The sequence below is a fragment of the Apaloderma vittatum genome, unplaced genomic scaffold, assembly GCF_000703405.1.
Source record: "Apaloderma vittatum isolate BGI_N311 unplaced genomic scaffold, ASM70340v1 scaffold20170, whole genome shotgun sequence".
NCBI classification, from domain to species: domain Eukaryota; kingdom Metazoa; phylum Chordata; class Aves; order Trogoniformes; family Trogonidae; genus Apaloderma; species Apaloderma vittatum.
The window spans coordinates 17,278-38,250 of record NW_009695286.1 but is presented as its reverse complement, the minus strand read 5'-3'; the positions used below and the strand labels follow the sequence as shown (position 1 = coordinate 38,250).

At 36.3% G+C, this 20,973-nt stretch overlaps 1 protein-coding gene across 1 annotated transcript in view; it reads right to left on the bottom strand.

Moving 5' to 3' along the window:
• Nucleotides 1-20,101, bottom strand: part of DNER (delta/notch-like EGF repeat containing) — a gene marked incomplete at its 5' end in the record, with an annotated part of 55,050 nt that extends 34,949 nt beyond the window's left edge. Inside the window, 4 exons of the mRNA XM_009870881.1 lie at nt 10,186-10,352; nt 10,749-10,843; nt 17,009-17,305; nt 20,061-20,101. Coding sequence (XP_009869183.1) covers nt 10,186-10,352; nt 10,749-10,843; nt 17,009-17,305; nt 20,061-20,101 — 600 coding nt within the window. The remainder of the gene's footprint in view (nt 1-10,185; nt 10,353-10,748; nt 10,844-17,008; nt 17,306-20,060) is intronic.
• Between the last annotated feature and the right edge of the window lie 872 nt (nt 20,102-20,973).

Below are 20,973 nucleotides of genomic sequence, written 5' to 3'. Positions count from 1 at the left end.
AACATCGATAGTCAATATGCTCAACCATTTCTTCTGTGGGCATTGAGCTTTGCAGACATAAGAATAATTTAAATAAAGGAAGCTAGGAAAAAAAAAAAAAAAGAGATTTTGAGTACTCACCAGAAAAAAAAGACAGACAGACTTGAATTCTAGTCCTCTCTCCTAAAGATTTTATGTCAAAATTTTATCCAAAGATTAACTCACTGCCGTAACACTTGCCCTGTCCATTCATCATATGGTATACCTAACATTCACAGAATCACAGAATGTTAGGGGTTATAAGGGACCTATGGAGATCATCTAGTCCAACCCTCCTGCCAGAGCAGGATCACCTGGAGTGGGTTACACAGGACAGCATTCAGGCAGGTTTTGAATGTCTCCAGAGACAGTGACTTCACCACCTCTCTGGACAGTCTGTTCCAGTGCTCTGCCACCCTCAAAGTAAAGAAGTTCCTCCTCATGTTTAGATGGAATTTCTTATGTTCAAGTTTGTGCCCATTACCTCTTGAACTGTCACTGTGCACCAATGAGAAAAGGCTGGTCCCATCCTCCTGACACCCACCCTTTAAGTATTCACAAGCATTGATAAGATCCCCCCTCAGTCTTCTCTTGTCCAGACTAAAAAGCCCCAAGTCCCTCAGCCTTTCTTCATAAGAGAGACGAATTCAAGACTATGAAGATGACCACAGGGATCTATACTGATCACCACCATGCTTAAGTGCCTTTTAGAAACTAAGTATAAAGTAGTAGATTCAGTCAAAAAAAAAACCAATTTCCCTCTCTAGTGGCATTGTATGTCACAATCTCAAATAGGGAATAATTATCTAACAAACTTAAGAGAGCTCAATCCTTACAGTCGTTCATGGAAGTCATCCTCAACTCATTTTAGAGACCTAACAAATGAAAAAGCATACCAAAAACTTCCCGTGATACACCTGATTGTGAAAAATTACCTTCACCTGTTGTAAAGTAGAGGCATGCTTTTGATTTACAAATAGACAATCATTTATCACCTTTTCCATGAGCCTAATGGCCAGGGTCATTAAAGCTTATCACTACTCTCAGGGATCTGACAATAGTACTCTTCTACAGAATTTGAAAAAAATGGATCAGGAATCTTTCCCTTGGTTGCCTTAGGACAATTATCATGGAAAAGCTAAAAACAGTGAAAAGTAAGAACCAGGTAGTCAATGACATTCACAATCTTTGATGCTGTACTTCCGTGCCACCAGTACCAGAACATTTAAGATTATCCTCAAATGACCTGGCTAGGCAGCACAGCATCTGTGGATGCAAAAATACAGCCGTAATAACAAAACTGCTATTTTTCCCCACAAATAGCATCACCTGTAAGTGGTATAACTCTCCCAAATTCTATATAGATCAGTGTGCTTACTGTGCTTTGTCACAGAAGCCTTGGTCAGATACCGTCTTTGAAAGTATATATAGATTTTAGTGAGAATCAGTTCAAGAGCTCCTTCAAATTATTTTTAGAAAAAAAAAAATCACCCGAAACAGCAATTTAAAGATTTTTTGTTGTGGTAAGAGACTGTAAAACTTCTCATTGCATTTGTACTCTTCTCCAGATTGATTTCATAGTCATATTCAGTTTGAAAATTCATATACTTTCTTCCTTCAATATCAACACTGAAAACTCATCCTAGATTCTGAAAATCGAACATACAATTTTTTTCACAGAGACAGTCACCATTACAGTAATAAAGATAAATGTGCTACTGGTCAAGTTATATTCTCAGTAACATTACCACAATTCTATCAGAGGCAGAGTGACAATGACAATGTAACACAGCTACATAACAGAAAGCAAAATTTGAGTGTCAGGAAATTATTACTGAAACTTTGGGAAGAAGCAGCACATAGCTTGACTTTCGAGCTGCAGCTCAGTTTTGCACGACTGACAGAATGTATTTATGAACTGGGAAACCGGTTAGATTCTCTTAGCTCAGAAAAAAATCCCCAAACACATGTTCCATTACATTTCCTGCATACCAAATGGCAACTTCTGAATTTCATTGTTACTAAACAGTTACCTAGCTTAATAGCGTGACGATAGGGTCGTGATAGGGCTATGAAACAGTCAGCTTTCAAGAGTACACTTACAAAACCACTTGCATAGAGCTTATTGATGAGATGTGACAGTAGCTTAGAATGTGACCTTCTCTCATGGCTTCAAGGACTCTGCTCACTGCCCTAAAGAATGGTGAAAGCCCACCAAAGGGTGACAAAACTAATCTTCTGATACATTTCCCGTATCACGATTTCCCTCTTATGTGCTTATTTATCAACATCTCAGCAATGCTGCCAAGCTGGCAGCAAACTATTCTGGTCATAAATGTAGACCACGAGAATCTCTGATCCCATACGTGACAAAAGCAGTTAAGTATGGCAGAATACAAATGACCAAGCTGAGAGTGCAATAAGGGGACCTGCAGTAGGTTGGATGGCAGGGTTGGGTAGGATTTATCTGTAGTCTTATATGAGTGGCTACTCTACTTTTTAATACACTGTACAGTATGTTACGCTGCTAGCTGAAGATCTCAGAGCATTTTACAAGCCTTATTAAAATGTAACTCACACTTCCTTTAAATCATGCATTACTATTCTTATTTCAGAGGCCAGGCTAAGCAGTCTGTGCAAGACCTTGCAGTGCAAGCAAGCATGCGATCAACTAAATGTAAGTATTCTGACTGTGAATTGGTCACAAAAATCATATGTGACAGAAAAGAAATCTTAAAACCAGACAAGCAAATAAACAAATGGTGTTTTGCCAAGCATTACAAATTGAAGAGGTGAACCTGCAAAGACAGACTAGAAAAACAATTTTCTAGTAGCAGTGAGTTAAAAGTAATTTTGAATAATTTACTGATTAAAGATTAAAGAGCAAAAATTATTTAGATGCTATTATTAAAACACAATACAATGTATAAACAAGTTAGTCTAACGCTTACATTCACTTGTCTGTGAAACGAGGTACGTGTAACTTGATCACGAAGGGCAAAACGTTGATTTTTATCATATTTATAAAGATACCCATCCCTATATAGTTTAACGGCATTCTTCAGAATGGTTTGAATTTCAGCTGAATGCTTAACTTTTTGCCGCCTTCTAAAAAAGCCACTGAAATTAACACTTCACTGAACTTTTTATGCTGCTCGCACTTCTGCTGCAGCTACCGTTTGCCAAAAGGCCATTTCTGCAAGGCTGGCTCTTAGGCCCAGAACCCCTGGGAAATGTCTGCAGCTGAGCACAGCACTCCGCAGTGCCCAAAGCAGGGCCCTCCCAGACAAGCTGCGCACACGGACACGAAAACCCCACGAGATGGAGCAGCTGTGACCAAACGCGGCCGCCAGCAAGGCTGCCTTGCTCAGGAGCAGCCCAGGCCCAGCTCATGGCAGCACGCGCCAACCTTTGGCCCGCACCAGGCAAGGACGGAGCTGCGTGCGGCGCAGGGCTCAGCCCAGGGGCTGCACCGATGCCATGGGCTAGGAGCTCGGCTGACAGACGGCAACGTGCTAAGGCTAGAGAAACTTGATCACGTGGCTGTCAGTGAATTCAATTCACATGACTCCTGTTACAAAATAAAACTGTCCTATTTCATTTTTGCTTCAAAAACTTGTTTCAGAATGTCTCTGTAGAGCATTTATTTTTAATACAGTGTTTTGTACACTAAGTGTCATCTTGCCTATTCAATACACCTGCAGTCATATTAGCGGTGACCACTTGTCAATGCACGATGAGATGCTGCAAGGAGATTTGTTAAATAACCCAAAAAGCTTCAAAAGAGCAATTAACTGCTTAGGGCAGAGATACTAAAGAAAATACACGGTTGCATAAGAAAGGAAGGATAGCATTTTGGATAAGTAAATATTGTCCTTTCTGTACATATATCCACGTGGTCCACACACTTTTTAAAATGCAACTGACCTCTTGTGCTTTAAGGAGCCAAGCATTAATTTTCCTTTTTAAGCAATACTTCTAAAAGTTTTCTGTAATTCATGCTGGCTGCCTTCCAGTTGCTGGCATTTGAAGAGCATAATTTTCTGATGAGTTTGTACAGCTACCAGTTTTATTTATGGAAATGCTCTTGGAATACTTTAGAATTATAGTTTAAACAAGTCAGTTAAACTGTGTTGACCTAAAAGGCTGGGCATCAACTAAATTACACACCTGCCTGATTATCTGTAAGATCTTACCTAAGCAATAGCAATTTTGCTTATACATTTCTTTCTCTTATTTTATAAGCAAACAATGGACTAATGTAGCAATATCTGATGAAAGTTGCTTTTTAAACAGCATTAAGGAAGTGCCAAGTAAAGCAAAAAGTCAAAAAGCAAGTAACTTCAAGCTATTTACAAGCATGGTTTAACAACTATAGATATACAAACTTTTCTATCGTGTTACCTGTGGGGAAATGGAAGCAAAACACTAACGCCCAACTATCTCGCTTTACTATTTTTCTGAAACAGCTCCCATTAGTGCTGCTTCAGCAGTGGGCACGTCAATGCAGAAAAGCAGTTTTTCCAATATTTTATCATGAAGCTGATTCAAAGCAGATTTAGTCAACAGAGTTAATATCCTAACAGCCATGACAAACACTTGAAAACGTAATTGCATTTTTTTTATGTTGCTGGGAGAAAGGAATCAAATAGGTTGGACACACAGAGAGTTTGCACTGCCAGCTCCATTCTCTCTACATTAGGCCCCAAATCTCAAAATAAACACCTCTTAATACTGAAGCAATAGTCATACCGTATGTAATTTTATTTCCCAGTTTCCAAATTCATTCAACAACAACAAAAAAGCTATGGTGGTTTTGATTACTAGCAGAATTGGACAATGTGCTAACTGTATACCAGTACAGGTAGACCTATACTAGTTTCCCAAGTAGACTGGAAACTGTGTGAAATTACAACTGACTGAGTCTCACGTCCACGGGTGTATCTTTTGAGTCAGGAAGCACAGAACTGTGAACAGGTATATTAAATTAGCACTGGAGTAAATTAACTGACTCATGAAGAGTCATACAGTCACTGTAAAACTTCTAAAATGTAAGTATTAAAAAACCCAAAGATTTTAATGCTTTTACTATGCGTTGGTTTGGGGTTTTTCACTATCTTGATAGCAGACTATTTTCAGAAAAAACATTCCAGTTTTCAAACAGAATGTGATACCATGTTTGGATAAAACAGATGCATTTAACAAATCACAGATTTTTGAGAGAGTTGCCATACAAGCTGAAAACGTCCTTCCCAGTCCTTCAAAAAAGCCTTTTTTTATTTTCTAAAGGAAAATGTTAATGCACTATTTTCTCAAGAGCTATTATTCAATCAATTTAGCAAATCTCAACGCACCTGCAACAAACTTATAAGATACACATGTTCCTTTACATGCTCCCAAATCCAGTGTATTACTCCCTGAGAGAAGTGCACAACATCAGGTGGATTAGATTCCCCCTGAAATTCATTACAAGCAGCACTTTTGACTCTCCACAAAGATCCTTAGCTGTAACCTATCAACATTCACAAGAACTTCGGTCTCAAAAACTCATGCACAATCTGACAGCACATCAGGGTACTCTTTTCTCACTTTTTCATACTTTTTCGTTTAATCTGATTTAAATGTCTCAGGATATATTGCAATAAAGAATAGGTGTGTGACTGTAACAAGGCAAGGTTTTGCAGTTACTCATTTTCAAATGCTCTAATACCATTATTGCTAGCATGAAGATATGAAGATCATAGAATCATAGAATGGCCTAAGCTGGAAGGGACCTTAGAGATCATTTTAATCCAGCCTCCCTGCCACCAGGGATGCCACCTCTCGACTAGATCAGGCAACACATGGGGACCAAACGGGAATCGAACCCGCCACCTTAGCGCTGTTAGCGCCACGCTCAACTGACTGAGCTAACCGGCTCCCTAAGATCCTGAATCAAAACAAATACTGATGAGACACTTTATAAAACACGCTAAATAGTTTATGCAAGAATCACTCATTAATTTCAAAAAAAAATTGGGACAAATTGTATGAAGCTATAAATCTATTGAAGTAAACAGCACACTCTCCTTGAATTCGTGTATTTTAAATGTGGATCTCTTAACTGTCATCTCTTCTTAAAAAATACAATTAATTGCCTCTCTTTGGTAAATCTCAATATCCTTCCATAATCACTTCACAGAATAGCTATTTTTCTGTGAAGATATTAAAAACATTTGCTATTCAGAAATGCCCTCAATAATCTTTTTTTTTTTAAAGTCATGAATTTGGGCACAAAACTTTTGAAATTCTCTTGGCATCAAAAGCAGCATTTTTGTTGCAAACAGTGAGACAAGATCAACAGTTCACCTGGCTTTTATTATGGATCAAGAATCTAGTCATTCGCTTTGCCTAGTAGTAACTAGGCATTAAAAGCTACCAGCACTTTGGGATGTGCTGCGTGGTTCATCCTACAGCCAGCCCACCTTCTGAGCAAACCAGTACTTTCAGGGGCTTTTTCACTTCAAAACCTGAACCACATTTGTCTTTTTTTCCCCTTTGGCTAATACATATACTTTCTAATGAAACATAATAAATTATTTTAGAAGACTGGCACATGTATAGCACCAAATCTTGCAGACAAACTCATTAGGAATACTCTAAGCAAAACAGTCATGGTAAGAATGCCTTACAGAAGGTACCAGCCAGTCTTCAAGTTACTACTCTTTCTCATTTACTGGGGCTTATTTTAAAGAGGTAGATGCTGTAATTTAACAACACAGTCGTGCAGCATAGTCACAGGTAGATGCTGTAATTTAACAACATAATCGTGCTGAATAATCACAGCATCATAACTCTTTTCCTGCATGGTAGAAGACTGCTTGCAGATGCAGCAGCCATTTTACAAGTGATGCTACAGAAAGTAGCCCACTCTTTTTTGCTTAGTTGGGTTACACTTTTCTTTCCCTCGAGCCCTTCACTCTCGTACAGCGCAGGCATGTCTCTGGTGTGAACAGCACTATGACTGAGGCATCTGTTTTTAGATCTCAGAGACAGCATTCTTTCCAGCCTCTAGACACCATGCCCTGAATCAGCAAATCAGTACTTTACTGCCAATTTTTGAGCCTTTTCAAACTTGCCTAAACAACTTTGAACTTGTGTCACCACGAAGTAATACAAAACAAATATTTCCCTAAACGTTTCAGCTCTGTCATACCCATCTTATTCAGAAAGATTTGTGACGGGTAACAAAAAAGAGTGAGAAATGACTCAAGATGTAGCTCAAAAGACATACACAACACCCCCCTCCCAAAACACTCATATCTTCCCCTTTTTTCTTTTACAGTTCTAATTAGAAATGTTTTAAAAGTAAAAAGAAAAAATGCATTGTACAGAATTCACCAATTAAGAGAAGAATCCTTTAAAAACTCATTTGAATAAACAAAAAAAGAATGGGGGAAGAAGGGGGAAATTACATCAGGTAAATACCTCAACTGGCACTGTTCACAGCCTTCCTGTGTGATTCGATGCTTACAGCATCCTACAGTATCTGGTGGCCTTGTGATTGTTCTAGCTGAAATATCATCAACAAAAAAGCACATGCTACATTAGTGCTTTATATATAAAAACCTCTACTTTATTATACTTTGAAATGAGTTTGTTGTGTTTATCAAACACACGGATCATTGTCCATAAGTAAAACTTTATTCATCTGCTCTTACTGAAAACTAAACACTTAAGTGAGGTGTGTCAGATTTTTTTCCCTACATCTGGATCAAATATGAAATAAAGATTTAATTATAGACAACCTAGCTGAATTACAGATTTCAGTTGAGTTCAGGTGTAATTCTGCATTTTTCGTACCAAGTGATTTAGTTCCTTTTGAAGCTTTACACCCAAGAGTTATACTTCATTGGACTGAAACTGATGACGGAAAGTAAGCAGAATCTTTCCATACATTTGAGAACAAAATCCAGAGGCTATTCTGTTTTCTCTTTCTTGGAATAGATGTTGATAAGTCACAAACATTTTTAAAGCAATAAACTCATGTTTCGGCTTTCCTATTCCTTTAGAATTTCATTCTTTTTCTGCTCAAGTGTTTTAATGAAAGGAAATTATCCTGATAAAAGTTTAATTAAATTAAGGCCTTGTGAAATAATTTACTCCAGAATACAGTTGAGTTATCTAATTACTTGATTGTAACATAGTATAAAGTTGCAATGTCTCAGGACTAAAAGATATGTAGAGGGAATGTTTCATATTCTTTTTCTATTGAAAGCGCTACAGGTAATCTATCCACTTGCTAAGATGAATAGAATTTATAAAAATTCAAATGCACTACTCATCCTTACTAAGCACGCAGATGCTCCTTTTGATGAACTTATCGCTGTATTATTGTAGTCTGCCTGCTGCTCCATGCACACACACACACGACTCATGTTCTTTACATAAAGCAAATTACACTAAAACCACTGCAAAATGCTACAAATAATTTCCCCATCAGGAAGTTAAGAAGAAAGACCAAAGAAAGTATCAAAAATTAGATGGAATTAAAATTAGAGGTCTCTGAAAACATCCACTGAATGAAATAAGCAAGCTATTTAGTACAATTTTTATTAATTAAATCGGGTTTTATGTTCATCACGGAAAAGGCGTATTTTCACCTCATGTTACCTAGCACACAGTGAACAATTAATCCAGTGGCAGAAAATCAGATATAGAAGGAAGAGTAGGACAAGACAAACTATGAAAGAATAAGACAGTGTTTGTCTTACTTGCCTAAAGTAATAGTCTGTGCTGTATGGCATGTACAGTCAAGTTGAGCCTTCACAGAGCAAATCAAGCCCTTTTGTTTGGGAGCTTATAGATACAGCTATGCCTTTAGGTATTTTCAAACTTGCAAACTGTCCTGTCTTCAGCAAGGTTTTACTTACTTTTATTGTATGTTAATTACCACAAGGCAAATATAAACATTTATTCCTGAGGAAGACATATGAGGAAAGTTTTAACTCTGATATATCAAATGCAAAACTAGATGAAAAGAAAATAAAAGCTGAAACTAAGTATCTTGGAAGTAAATAATAAGGAAAATACAAGGAACTGGAATATTAAAAATACAACTATATACAATTACATATATAATGAAATATTAAATATATATAATTATAAACGATTATATAAATACATGTCATTACAAATATAACTAAAAGAAACCACTATTGATGATAATTAAATGGTTAATAACAATCTTCAAGCAATACCTTTGTTCAGTGACAGCTCAAAAAAGGAGAGAACATGGCACTAATGTTGCATTCGGGTTTTTTTCTGCATTAACTACAGAACTGGGAATTTGGCCCAATGTTTTTGCATCAGAATGCTTTTAATTTCGTATTTATTAGCATGATAAGTTGCCAAATAACAATTTGTGGCATCTTAAGATTACAGCATTTCAAGCCAATGAGACTAAGTTCTGTTTTTCTAGTGACTTTCGTTTCAAGTCATTGGTATAATATACCATCCGCCCAGAAAGCTCAATTTATTTAAGTTTATTGTGTCTATGCATAAATACTTCATAAAGTCAGTATTATTTCCCAAAAACTTAAAAATGACTTAACAGTCTATTTTCACTACACCTCTTCCAAAAAGATGCTTAACATTTCACTGCACATACTTCTATGTGTTTCATACTTCTATGGTTTCACATTCGCAGAGCCAAAACTACAAAAGAAAAACTAGTGCGAGTAAATACTGTTAGAAGATCAGATTTCCTGTTATAACCTAATACATTTTTCCAAGTTAACTGTGTACAGGCTTAAGCTTCTTTACAAAGTATCCCATGATACAGTACCTGACAAAGAAACAGTTCAAACATTCAGAGTTATTTACCGTAGCATTTACCAAAAGCTTTACACGTGATTAAAACTGAACTTATAAAATACATCGCATCATCCAAGTATTGGGCAAAACTCATCATCTAGATTTCGAACTGAATGGTGCCACTTGTGTAAGAATTCAGTTTACCTCTTGTCTGCTCTCAAAGAACCAGTGTCTAAAATATGGTCCCAATATCACATCTGGATCTTTCATTAGCATTTAAATTGAGGGAATTACCTCTTTCTTTTACTAATGTCGGGTAAACCGTCAGCTGTCACCTAGAGGTGATAAACAGAAAGTCAGCATGTTACTCACCAATGAAATAGTTGTTTCCTAATGCAAGCATTTCTTCAGAAAGAACAAGCCCACCCAGTGCCTGGAGAAGAGTGACACTTCTGCCATCAATAAGTGAACACTGTTTAAATCCAATGGAGGTGACCTTCCACAGCAGGATAAGAGAAGCAGTAGCATCTTGCCTTATCCTAAGAAAAGAAACGATAAAACTCTTTACACTAATGGAAATTGCTCTTGGTAGGAAATACATCAGTGCAGAACAAAGGCTATCAACAAAGGAAAACTCAAATGTAGCAAGTATGGACCCAGGAAAAGGCCATAACTAAGTATTTTTAAAATAAATAAATAAATAAATAAATAAGTAATTGTTTTAACGATAGAGAGTCTCAATTTCTAATAGCTGAAAGACACCATTTCAGTGTCCAAAACGAGTGTTACCTAAGTCTGAAGTCTGTCTAAACTTCTTTTATATACTTTTAGCCATTTGACAAATTCACCTATCTAAAAAAACTGCTGTAATAAAATATCCAAGAAAATTAAAATAAAGGCACCTTTATACTTCATATAAATATGAATACTCTTACTTTATTGATGTATTCTCTGGAACTTCAAAGGAAATAAGACGGCCTCCAGCTGAGGCATTGGAACTGGCATTTCCACAAGCCACATCTGCAGTTATCTGAAAATAAAAAAGGTTTATTTAACACTGAACCAGAAAATATGACCGACTAAAACATGAAAGATTTTTTTTTAAATAACACTAATGGTCCAGCAGTCACCTGTTAAAAAAATCATCAGCGTGGTCCAAAACATTCACCAAAATATTTATCAACAAATATTCTCAAAATTCACATAATCATCCTTCTACGTTTTCGTCTTAATAAAAAATTCCTGCACCTAAGCGTGAACTACTAAAGGCATCTTCCGTTAAAAGTGATCAGGTTTAGATCATATATATTTGAAGTCTAACATCTGACACATCCAAGAAATACTGCATCATTAATTTAAGTGATCTTGGAGGGTTCATAATAGCAAAATGGATATTGCCTTTCTACTAAATTGACATATATTTTTCTTTCAAACACAGATTACTTTAAGAAAATACCATCCCACATACCCATTACGATTCTGTCCACGTAAAAGTTGCTTGGACAAGTAGTGCTTTTGGATGAAAAACAATTATGAGGACAGTTGAGAGTGAAAGGACAGATTTACCCAATCTGTGATGCTTAGCAGGCAGAGAAATCAGTTATTGAATTAACTAGATCAAGACAGCATACAGGATGCTATGCAATACATAAGAACCACAGGCTCCTTAATTAGTACTTTATGAGATATGAATAATTTCATAAAGGCAGTTTGAAAACTATTAGTGTTTCCAATGAAACCTTTATTTCAAACAACTCATATTTTATGTGGCATAACTGAGTCTTTCTATCACCTAAATTAACATCATCGGGAGATTTAATTAAGCAGTTTTCAGGTATTTTCATCAGACTGCCTATGAAATATCACACTGTAGAAAAAAAAAGAAATCAGTCAGTTTCATCTTCAAATTGCTAAGCAGATTTTGCAATGTTATTTTTTTGAGTCCTCTAGAATGCATGTGCAACCTTTTTACATCAACCTCAATAGCAAAGTGAAAATGCAACCTGACATGCTCCCGGGAATTAGTCATCCATCAAAGAAAAAGCTAGAATTTGTAAATGTAAGTTAAATTCAAATTCATATTTTAAACATTATTATGAAACACCCGTGTAAACATGAACAACAGAAATCCAGAATGAATACATGCAGTTTATGAAAAAAAAGCATGATGCAATTTTATTGTATTTGTTCTAGTAACTTTAAAAAAAAAGAAAGATAATATATATATATCTCCATTAAAATTCTTCCTTCTCGGAAGTCAAAGTTTTGGAGCTGACATTCAAAGCACAATGAATCCAAAATTATTTTGGCTAATACTATTCCTTTTATGTTTGCCAACATTTAAACTTTCTTTTATTTTTGAGAATTTATATGTCTACTGGAACAAACAAACAAAAAAATCAACATCTCCATTCTCACTGTCTTATACTACATCTAAAACCCACTAGTTTTTAAAGCTTTTATATAGTTTTATAATTTCATGCATCTATTACCTTGGAATAGAAGGAGAAAAAAGTAATTTAAGCATTTAATATACCTTACTATTCAATATTAGAAGTTTGTAAATAAAATGTATTGATCTCTTTGGGAAAAAAAAAAAAAAGCAAAAAATTAAAGAAGCAAGAGCTGAACAAAGTGACTGCATAAAAATAGCTGAGATTTAACCTTGTGAAAATGGAAGAAAAACCCCAAAACCGATTTGTTATACCAACACGTCAGAATTAAGGATTACTCAGCCTGAAAAGGCTAGGAAATATTTCAGTAGTAATCAGAAGAGCAAAAGGCAAAATGGAAGATTTTGACTCTTAAGAGATCTGCAATGTTTGAGGTCTTTTTCTAGGAACTCCATTTGTAACTGGCCCTGACTTCATGCTCTAAGTATCTGATAAAATAATCATCTAAACCAGTAGAACACTAAAGCCAGTATTTTTAAGCAGCTCAAATCTGATATAAATTTTTTTTTATATTTAAAAACCTTGTACTTGGATCAGAAAAAAAACAGAGGAAGAAGCATCAGCTCTCATAACGAACAAAAAATAGTTCCAGCAGTGTCCTACTTCAGACATGTACTACGGTGACAAAAATGACAGCTTTGAGACCTGAATTATGAAATAAATTACACACTTTTTTCACAGCTGTGAAAAATTTGTATAAAGATTAAGTATGTCCCTTTCCTGTCTTAACAGAGTTCTCTGCTAAACTGAAAGATTGAGGAATGAGGGCAAAGACAACCAATACATTACGATGAGAAAGGACACTCAGAAGATGAAAATAATCTCTGTCTCACTCTGGAGAAAAAGAAGGCATTAAAAGATGATATTAACATTACACATAACTGCAACAATATCAAACTTTTCCAAAATTCCCCTGAAGCATTCAACAGCACAGAACCTTTAAGCCAGCAAGAAGCTCCTTGGGGAACAAACATAGATTCAACGCAAATGATGCAGTTACTTTAAAAATAGTCACCAAATAAAACAAAACATTCATGCACCTGCCAGAGTCTAAAGTATACTTAGGAGCTGCTCAGAAACATAAACTTCTGCATCAGCAGAGAATATACCGAAGAGCCGATATCCAATATATAGCTTGGGTTTTAAAATGCTTAAATCTCAAATTGCTGATGGAAAGCACAGAATTTGCCTTTACATACACATTCTGTAAGTTTTCATTTAAATCATGTTCTTTTAAAAAATACAATACCTACTGCATTTCTGCTTTAAATGTTTCAACAGTGCTGGCATTCCGAGTCCTGATGTTGGTAAAAGAGCAGCAGCATCTGAGAAAGCAAGAGTGCAATCCCCAGAAGAGTACCTATTCTTACAGTGTCTACCTGGAGCTCAAACAGACAGCAGTGACTTGGCTAGATTACCCTGCTGGGTCAACAGCAATGGTAGGGATGAGACTGCAAGGGAAATCGGGTGCAGTACCTACAAAGAGAGCAACAGACTGTTCTTGGATAGTCTCCTGCTTTACACACCAACCAGAATATCAAGATATACATTTATCTTATTGACAAATTAAATGTACTAGGCTTTAATTAAATGAGGCTAAGAAAAGTGACACAGACTCTAAGTCTACATGGCAGCGAGGATACATACACGCAGCCTCTCGCTACTGAAAGTAGTTCTCTGCCAACTCTTGTTGCACATGAAAATCCATAGTTGTTTCTTGGAAAGCTGACCAGACATTTGTAATTTCAAGGCCCTTACCGATACGGGGAGACTATTCCTAATCCGTGCAAAATACAGTCGATCTGCTGCCGTGATACAGAGTTGCACTGCTTTTGTATCTCAACGCCCTGAGTAGAAAGATTTGCATAATGGTTTCTTTTTTCTTCTATTATTTTCTAATATATATATATTTTCCACACTGTAAAACAAAAGATCATTGAACGGGGGAAATGTGGATTGCTAGTTGTATCTCTCTTGCAAGTGGAACAAATTAGTTGCATAAAGTAGGAAAAAAGCTCTCTTTCGATAGCTGAGCAAACCGGTAAATACCTATTATATTAAAAAAAACAACAGACAAGAATAATTTTCTCTCAATGATCTGTGTTTGTAGCCCTTAACTGACCAGAGCTCTCTTAAGAAATGAAGCTATACCCAAAACACCCATATATTGTCTACTGGTGGAGACATTACCAAGAAAATTCAGTAAAGCAATCACTACCAAGTATATCCCTAGCATCTAAGGAATATAGAAGAAATGTCCAGCTATAACTGTACACCATGCCTCTCTTGGACAAGTTCCTTCTCTCGAGTGTTCATATTTTGAGCTCCAAAACTTCCTGAAAAGAAATTCATGTAAATGTCATCCTTGCAAGACAGTGAGAGCTTGCATTTGGAGAGATACTGTCAAAATTCCTCTCTGAGCAGACAGACCAAAGAGCAAGAAGAACATGGGTTCTCTTGCAATATCAGTATAGAATAACATGAAAAACAGGCTTGGAACACTTTTTTTTTTTTAAACTAAACAAATCATCATAATAATAGCAGCTTTTGTTGCCTCTGAATCTCAAAGAAGACCAAATCGGTAGGTTTTTGCAATATAATACCTACAGTTTTAGGTTTTTTTTCCTTGAAAGAGAGCAAGAAAGGATCAAGCTTTGCAAAGGTTTTAAAGCTATGAGGAAAGGTAGTATTTTCCTACTAAACTCTTCACTCCTGAAGCCTCCACCAAAGAGGATTTGGAACACAGACATTCAGGTAAATCAGCTCTCTAGTTTAATATAGATAAGAGACAATGTCTTGAATCGGCAACTGAAATTGCTTTATTTCAGATAAGCATCTCTCTCACTGTGAATTCCAAAGAACACAAGGGCATTATGCTACACTAGAAAGACTGAAAAATACGAAGCCCATCACAATATATCAGAAAACATGTCAATACCAGTAATTTAGTAATAGTCTAATTAGTAGTAATAGTAATTGCCATGTTAGTGTTAATAATGCAGTCATAACTGACAACCTGTGTGTATTTCTCCGGTAACAAGACACGTAGAAGAGTAAATTTCAGACATTAAAATACCCACTTGTGAATGATCAGTTTGTCTGAAATGATTAGTGGATCTACTTACAATGCAACCCAGGCAGAAATGTTATTAATACAATTCCAGTCCACAGTCTGAGGAAGACACACGAGGGAAATTTAGTACAGAGAAGGGCATGCCCTTAATTGATCAGGACATATGGAGCACCCATGCAGAGATGACACTGCATTTAAACTAAGTAATAAAAGCAGATCATTGTTTGTTTCCACTTCAGTGCTCTCTCCAGACTCCATACTTGGTGCCTCACCTATGCTCTACTGTAAAATAATAGATATGGGAGATGGAATTCCAAGAAATAAAATTCTTCTTCAGACACCGCCCACCAGATCACCCACTGAAATGGGATATATCTATATAACCATTTGCACCTCAGATATACTCTGAGGGTCATAACACATCAAACATATTTTACTTTGGTAGAAAAAGTCATCTGCGCTAGCAAAGAATAATGAAAAGCATACTTTTCCCAGGGTTAAATTCATGCATTTTCACTTTCTCATTACGTGGTGTGTAAAAACACCTCAGAAGAATCACACGCCTTCAAACACTTCAAAACCAGATACAGCCAACATTTTACCTACTTATTTTACCTCTTATTCCTCAATAAACTCAAATAAAATTACTTTTCACTGCATTTTTCATTAAGTAAAAGAGATCACAAAGATTTTAATTCTTCATCTACTGACTTCATATTTCTTCACCAACAAGCTTCATTGCTCCTAGGTACTCAGCACTGTTGATCAAACAAAACAAACCAAAAAAAAAGCACACCATTACCCCTAAAAGAGATGCTCACTTCTAGGCAGACTGTTCTGCATTTTGCACATACATAGTATTATTAAAGGTGGGTGATCTCTGGATCAGGCTGCAGACTTCCACCATCAACTGCTGTAGCAATACCACATGCAGAAGTAGTGCTCTTGCACCTCTAAGAGAACCACAGTGAAGAGAACTACAAATCATCCTTGCAGTGATGGACTTCACAGAAAAAGGGAGGAGGGTAGTCATGTGATAGAATGAACTTAATACATAAAAAAGTTATCAGGAATTAAATAAGCAATTCTTCTCTGTGAGCAAACATACCTTCTATCTATACATGGTTTTCACTTGTAAAGAGTAGTATTTAATGGTAATTGGACTAGGTTTGATACTTTTTTCTATTTTTGCAGATCAGAGTCTACGCAACACATCTAAGGATTACTAATAAACAGCATACAAAGCAGTAAGAAGCAAAGAACACATTTCTTACAGCTATGTTTTCTTAACACTGTAGAGACACATATTTTTCAAAACAACATGTGATTATAACTGCAAATACAAAAAATATATTAAAGGTATTGCTTTAACCTTTTGGTTTTCCTGAATTTATTTATGTTTGTGTCACACAAACAACTGGAAGAAACGATATTACTCCCTTTCAAAGATATGCTCAACACAATGCATTGGCTCAATTAAGGCAGTTACTTTAAACACGTATAAAAATTTTTTGCACTTGATTTTACTAGCATATTACCTCAGGGCAGAGATTGTATCTTCAGTCCTCTCACGTAGACATGCCTGAAATCATGCACGCATGACAACCCAGCAATGGTAACACTTAAAAGTACATTTCTGTGCATTTTTGTCTAGGCAGAAGATTCTCACCTCCGTTTCATCCCATTTCAGATCTATAACTTTCTGTCCTGCTTTTGGCTGCCATGCAGGTAACATCACAGTTGCTCTTGAACGAGGAAGAACAACGTCAGGTTCCAAGGTGGATGAGACCGGCCTGCTCCGTCTTGGTGACGTCCACTCTGTCTGTTCAGAGGCTGGAAGGCTGTGAAATGACCGTTCACAGTTTGTTCCCTCGTAGCCTTCACTACAGAGACAGAGGTAGCCATCACTGCTAGTGCTGCAGTTACCATGGTGACAGGGGTTGCTTGCACAAGGATCTGCAACAAACTGGGAAAAACATATCATATAGGTTGATTAGCAATAAATCCTTTATATGCAGTGAGTTTTAGATAGATTGTAAAACAGGATTCTGTTCTCCTCCTGTATTTACCTTCTAAACATATTTATGAGCCAAGCACATCTTTTATGTACCTTCAAGGAAGTACATTCAAAGGATTAAAGAAGAATACAGATTAATCTATATTAACCACTTTTCTCAGACCATTTCATGCTAATTCACTGCTGACACATTAAAGCAAAGTGATAAACATGAAGTAGGACCATGGCCACTATTTATAATCAGGAATTTTCAAAAACAGTCTTAAAAAGACGCATTTTCTTGGGAAAATCAGCAAACCAGAAATTTAACAGAGTACCAGAAATAGGCATGGGGCACAAAATTCATTCAGTTCATCATGTCATAAGGCAGCTCTGTGTCATTCCACCTGTGATTCTATCAGACATGCTAGCACAAAACTAACTTCTGGCTCAGGTTTCACTGATGTAGCCTACAATCACAGACAACATTATACCAGAAAACAACCAGAGTAAATCCAGTCATCATATCAGAAATCCAATGGATTGTTTAGATCCACTCTACACAGTGAATGTCAACCTGCTCACAACACCAAGCTGTCACAACGTCTAAGGCTGATATTTTACATAGATGTGCAGTAGGACTCAAAACCTCTGAAACAGTCTTCAGACATTAAAACCTGACACAGTCCAGAAGTCTCCAACTTTTCAATGGCTCCCTAAGATAATATTTCCAGTTATGGGATAAAATGTTGTGGTTTTCAAATATGCAAAGTGACTTGAGCTGTTCGAAATTTAGACAGCTGGTTTCTCCACATGTTCTAGTAAAAATACATCTTAAGAGAAATTTAAATCAGTAAAAATGGCTTTACACCCACATTGCTGAAGAAATTCCCCAATACAAAAGCAGACAACTGTTCTCCAGCAAGAGATCATGGGAAGATCCACCATTTATCCCCAGCAGAGAAAAGGGCTTAGACACATCAATTTCACACTATGCACACTACATTAAAAAATTACCAACTTCTGAATACTTGAGAAAGAAAATAATTAAAACTCACAGTCTAAGCTATTATCAGTTTGTTTTTAATACAGTAAATAGAACAGTTTTTCTTATGATCATATCTGAAATATCATACTATCTTTGTATATGCATCAATTTATGATAAAGAGATGGAAACAGATTTAAATCTTTTATATAGCAATGACAACAAAGATCATCTAGCCACGTAATATCTTTGAAAGACTCGTTCAATGATGTTCAAACTATTGTTTAAACTCAGCCTCATTTAATCCTTCACACAGTGAAGTTTTAATTCTCCTTCTATCACACAATAAATATTAATGCAAACTAAGAAACTAAAGACTAGAAAACAGAAGGAATTGATACAGAAAAAAACCACACAACCAAGATGTTTCAAGAAGCATCCACAGAAAAAGTATTTAGATGAGTATATTGAACAAATGCATTTTCTTCAGTTTTGGGAAGAGACTGTCTTGTGACGCAGTGGGGCTCAAGCAGCCTATGTGGGTTTAGTTTCTGGCTGTCCCAGAGACATCTCCTGTGGTCTGAGAACAGTCAGACTCTACATCTGCCTCCTTCCTCAGGGCAAAATGGACATTACACTTCCTTCCTCACACTGTGTTACCTGTTTAGAAAGCCATTTCTTTCAGGATTAAAGAGCAGAGCCGTAAGTACATGAGAACCCTCAAGCAGCTACAAAAATTTGGCTACCTTAACCGAACAGCCAACCGCAGAAACCTCCGGCCTCATAAGTCAGTAGAACTACAGCAAGTAGCGCTGCAGGTATGCCTGTAACCCCTTGCTGTGACATCTACCACACAAAAAATAAAGTGATACTCCACTACAGACGTGCACAGAGATCTGTCAGGTAAACATGTGGAAACTGAAAGGCCAGTATTACAAGCAGATTGAAGCATGGCACTATCCCATCCTGAAGTTCTTCAGGATACATTCCTTCTGTCCACACTTTGGCTGCAAAGTTAGAAAAATAAAAGCAAAGCAATTTTTAGATGAAGAACCATCTGGTAAAATGCCTAAAATAATTATTCCGTTTCCTTTAGAATAACTTTCCATATGTTGGTAACTGCGTATATTTTGTCCCACACTACGATCAGCTCAGAACTAAAAATGCATTCTAGAGTGCTGAAATTAGAATTATATTCAAAATTTAGGATATACCTTACTGCAACTGTACTATTCTTTTATTTAATGCAGAAAATTCTCCCTGCTGATTTGTTATTGCTCTTCGTCACCAATTCTTATTAAATTCCAAATTGCAGTGACCTTGCAAAATAATCCCCAATCAAAATCACCCATCTGTTCCACATATTTAGCCTGCTCTGATAATTACAAAAATATTTCCACAAATAGCATTATCTTTTTATCTCCATCCCAGTAGACACATTCTGTATATTCATCAGTCTTCCTATGGCCAAGTTATATTAACCCAGATCGGTAAATCCAGTGCACTGATGACTTTTTTTACCCTAATTTTATAACTCCCTGTTCTGCTCACAAAGACAACTGCAATCGTTTCTTCCTATAAATTTTATTCATCATAAAAAGCTCTTGCCAAGTTGTGGTGGAGGAAAAAAATGCATATTATTCCATATTACATATAAATGATCTGCACAACTACCTTTCAAGGATTAATATTAGCTGCACTTACTAGCTTGTCTGGATTTTCCAACTGTAACAATCCACCTGGCAAAATGTACCAGTTCTATTTACAAAATCCAACCCAACTAAAATCAAATATTTTTATATTGAAAGAAAACTGAACTACAGTAGCTAGTTAAAAACGACAAAAAAATATCAAGCCCGGAGACAGAGTAAGCTATTAATTAACTAAGCAAGTACTAAGATACCTAATGATGGGGCAGCAGAGTTTATATTCTTTAACAAATACTGACACCCTTGAACAACTGTTCCCAAAATGTATTTCATTTTAAAATACTTTCAACATAACAGTTTTGAGGTTTTTTAATTAAAGCCCTTTTATCTTTCAAGACATGGAAAACTATAGAAGATTTTTTTTTATTCTTTACAAATAAAAGTGGATTTACATTTTTCTCCACTTCCTGTGAAGACACCGTAAGTTTCTGAAGGATGAGCCACAATAAATAGAAGATTTTAAATCAGAAAATGTTCTCTACTGTGTTGGTAAGGTCTGAGACTGGAGACTTGAATTCCACTCATGTGCCCTACTTTCAGCATAACGGGTCCTCTGCCCTAGGTCTCTGCTTCACCTGCTAACAGTGTTCTACTTCAGACCAGTAATTCTGTATCTATCAGATTAGGCACTTAAACTAAGTTTGCCAAAATCCAGGAAAGTGCATTTCCTATTGAGGTATGGAGTTCTTCAGCCTCAGACTTTTTTTGTCACACTAGAAATGTTCCTACACAAAGGACACAGTCATACATAGCTTTGTAGGTTACTGTATGTTCTTAAACTACAGCTATAAACAAAGCAAAGCAAGGACTTTCTAGTAGACGCCTGCATCCAACATTTATATCTAAAACTTTCTATTTATAGACACACACCCCCATCACTTCCTTCTTGTGCTTTTCTTCAGACTGGTTTGTTTTAAATGAACACAAACAAACATTTAATTCT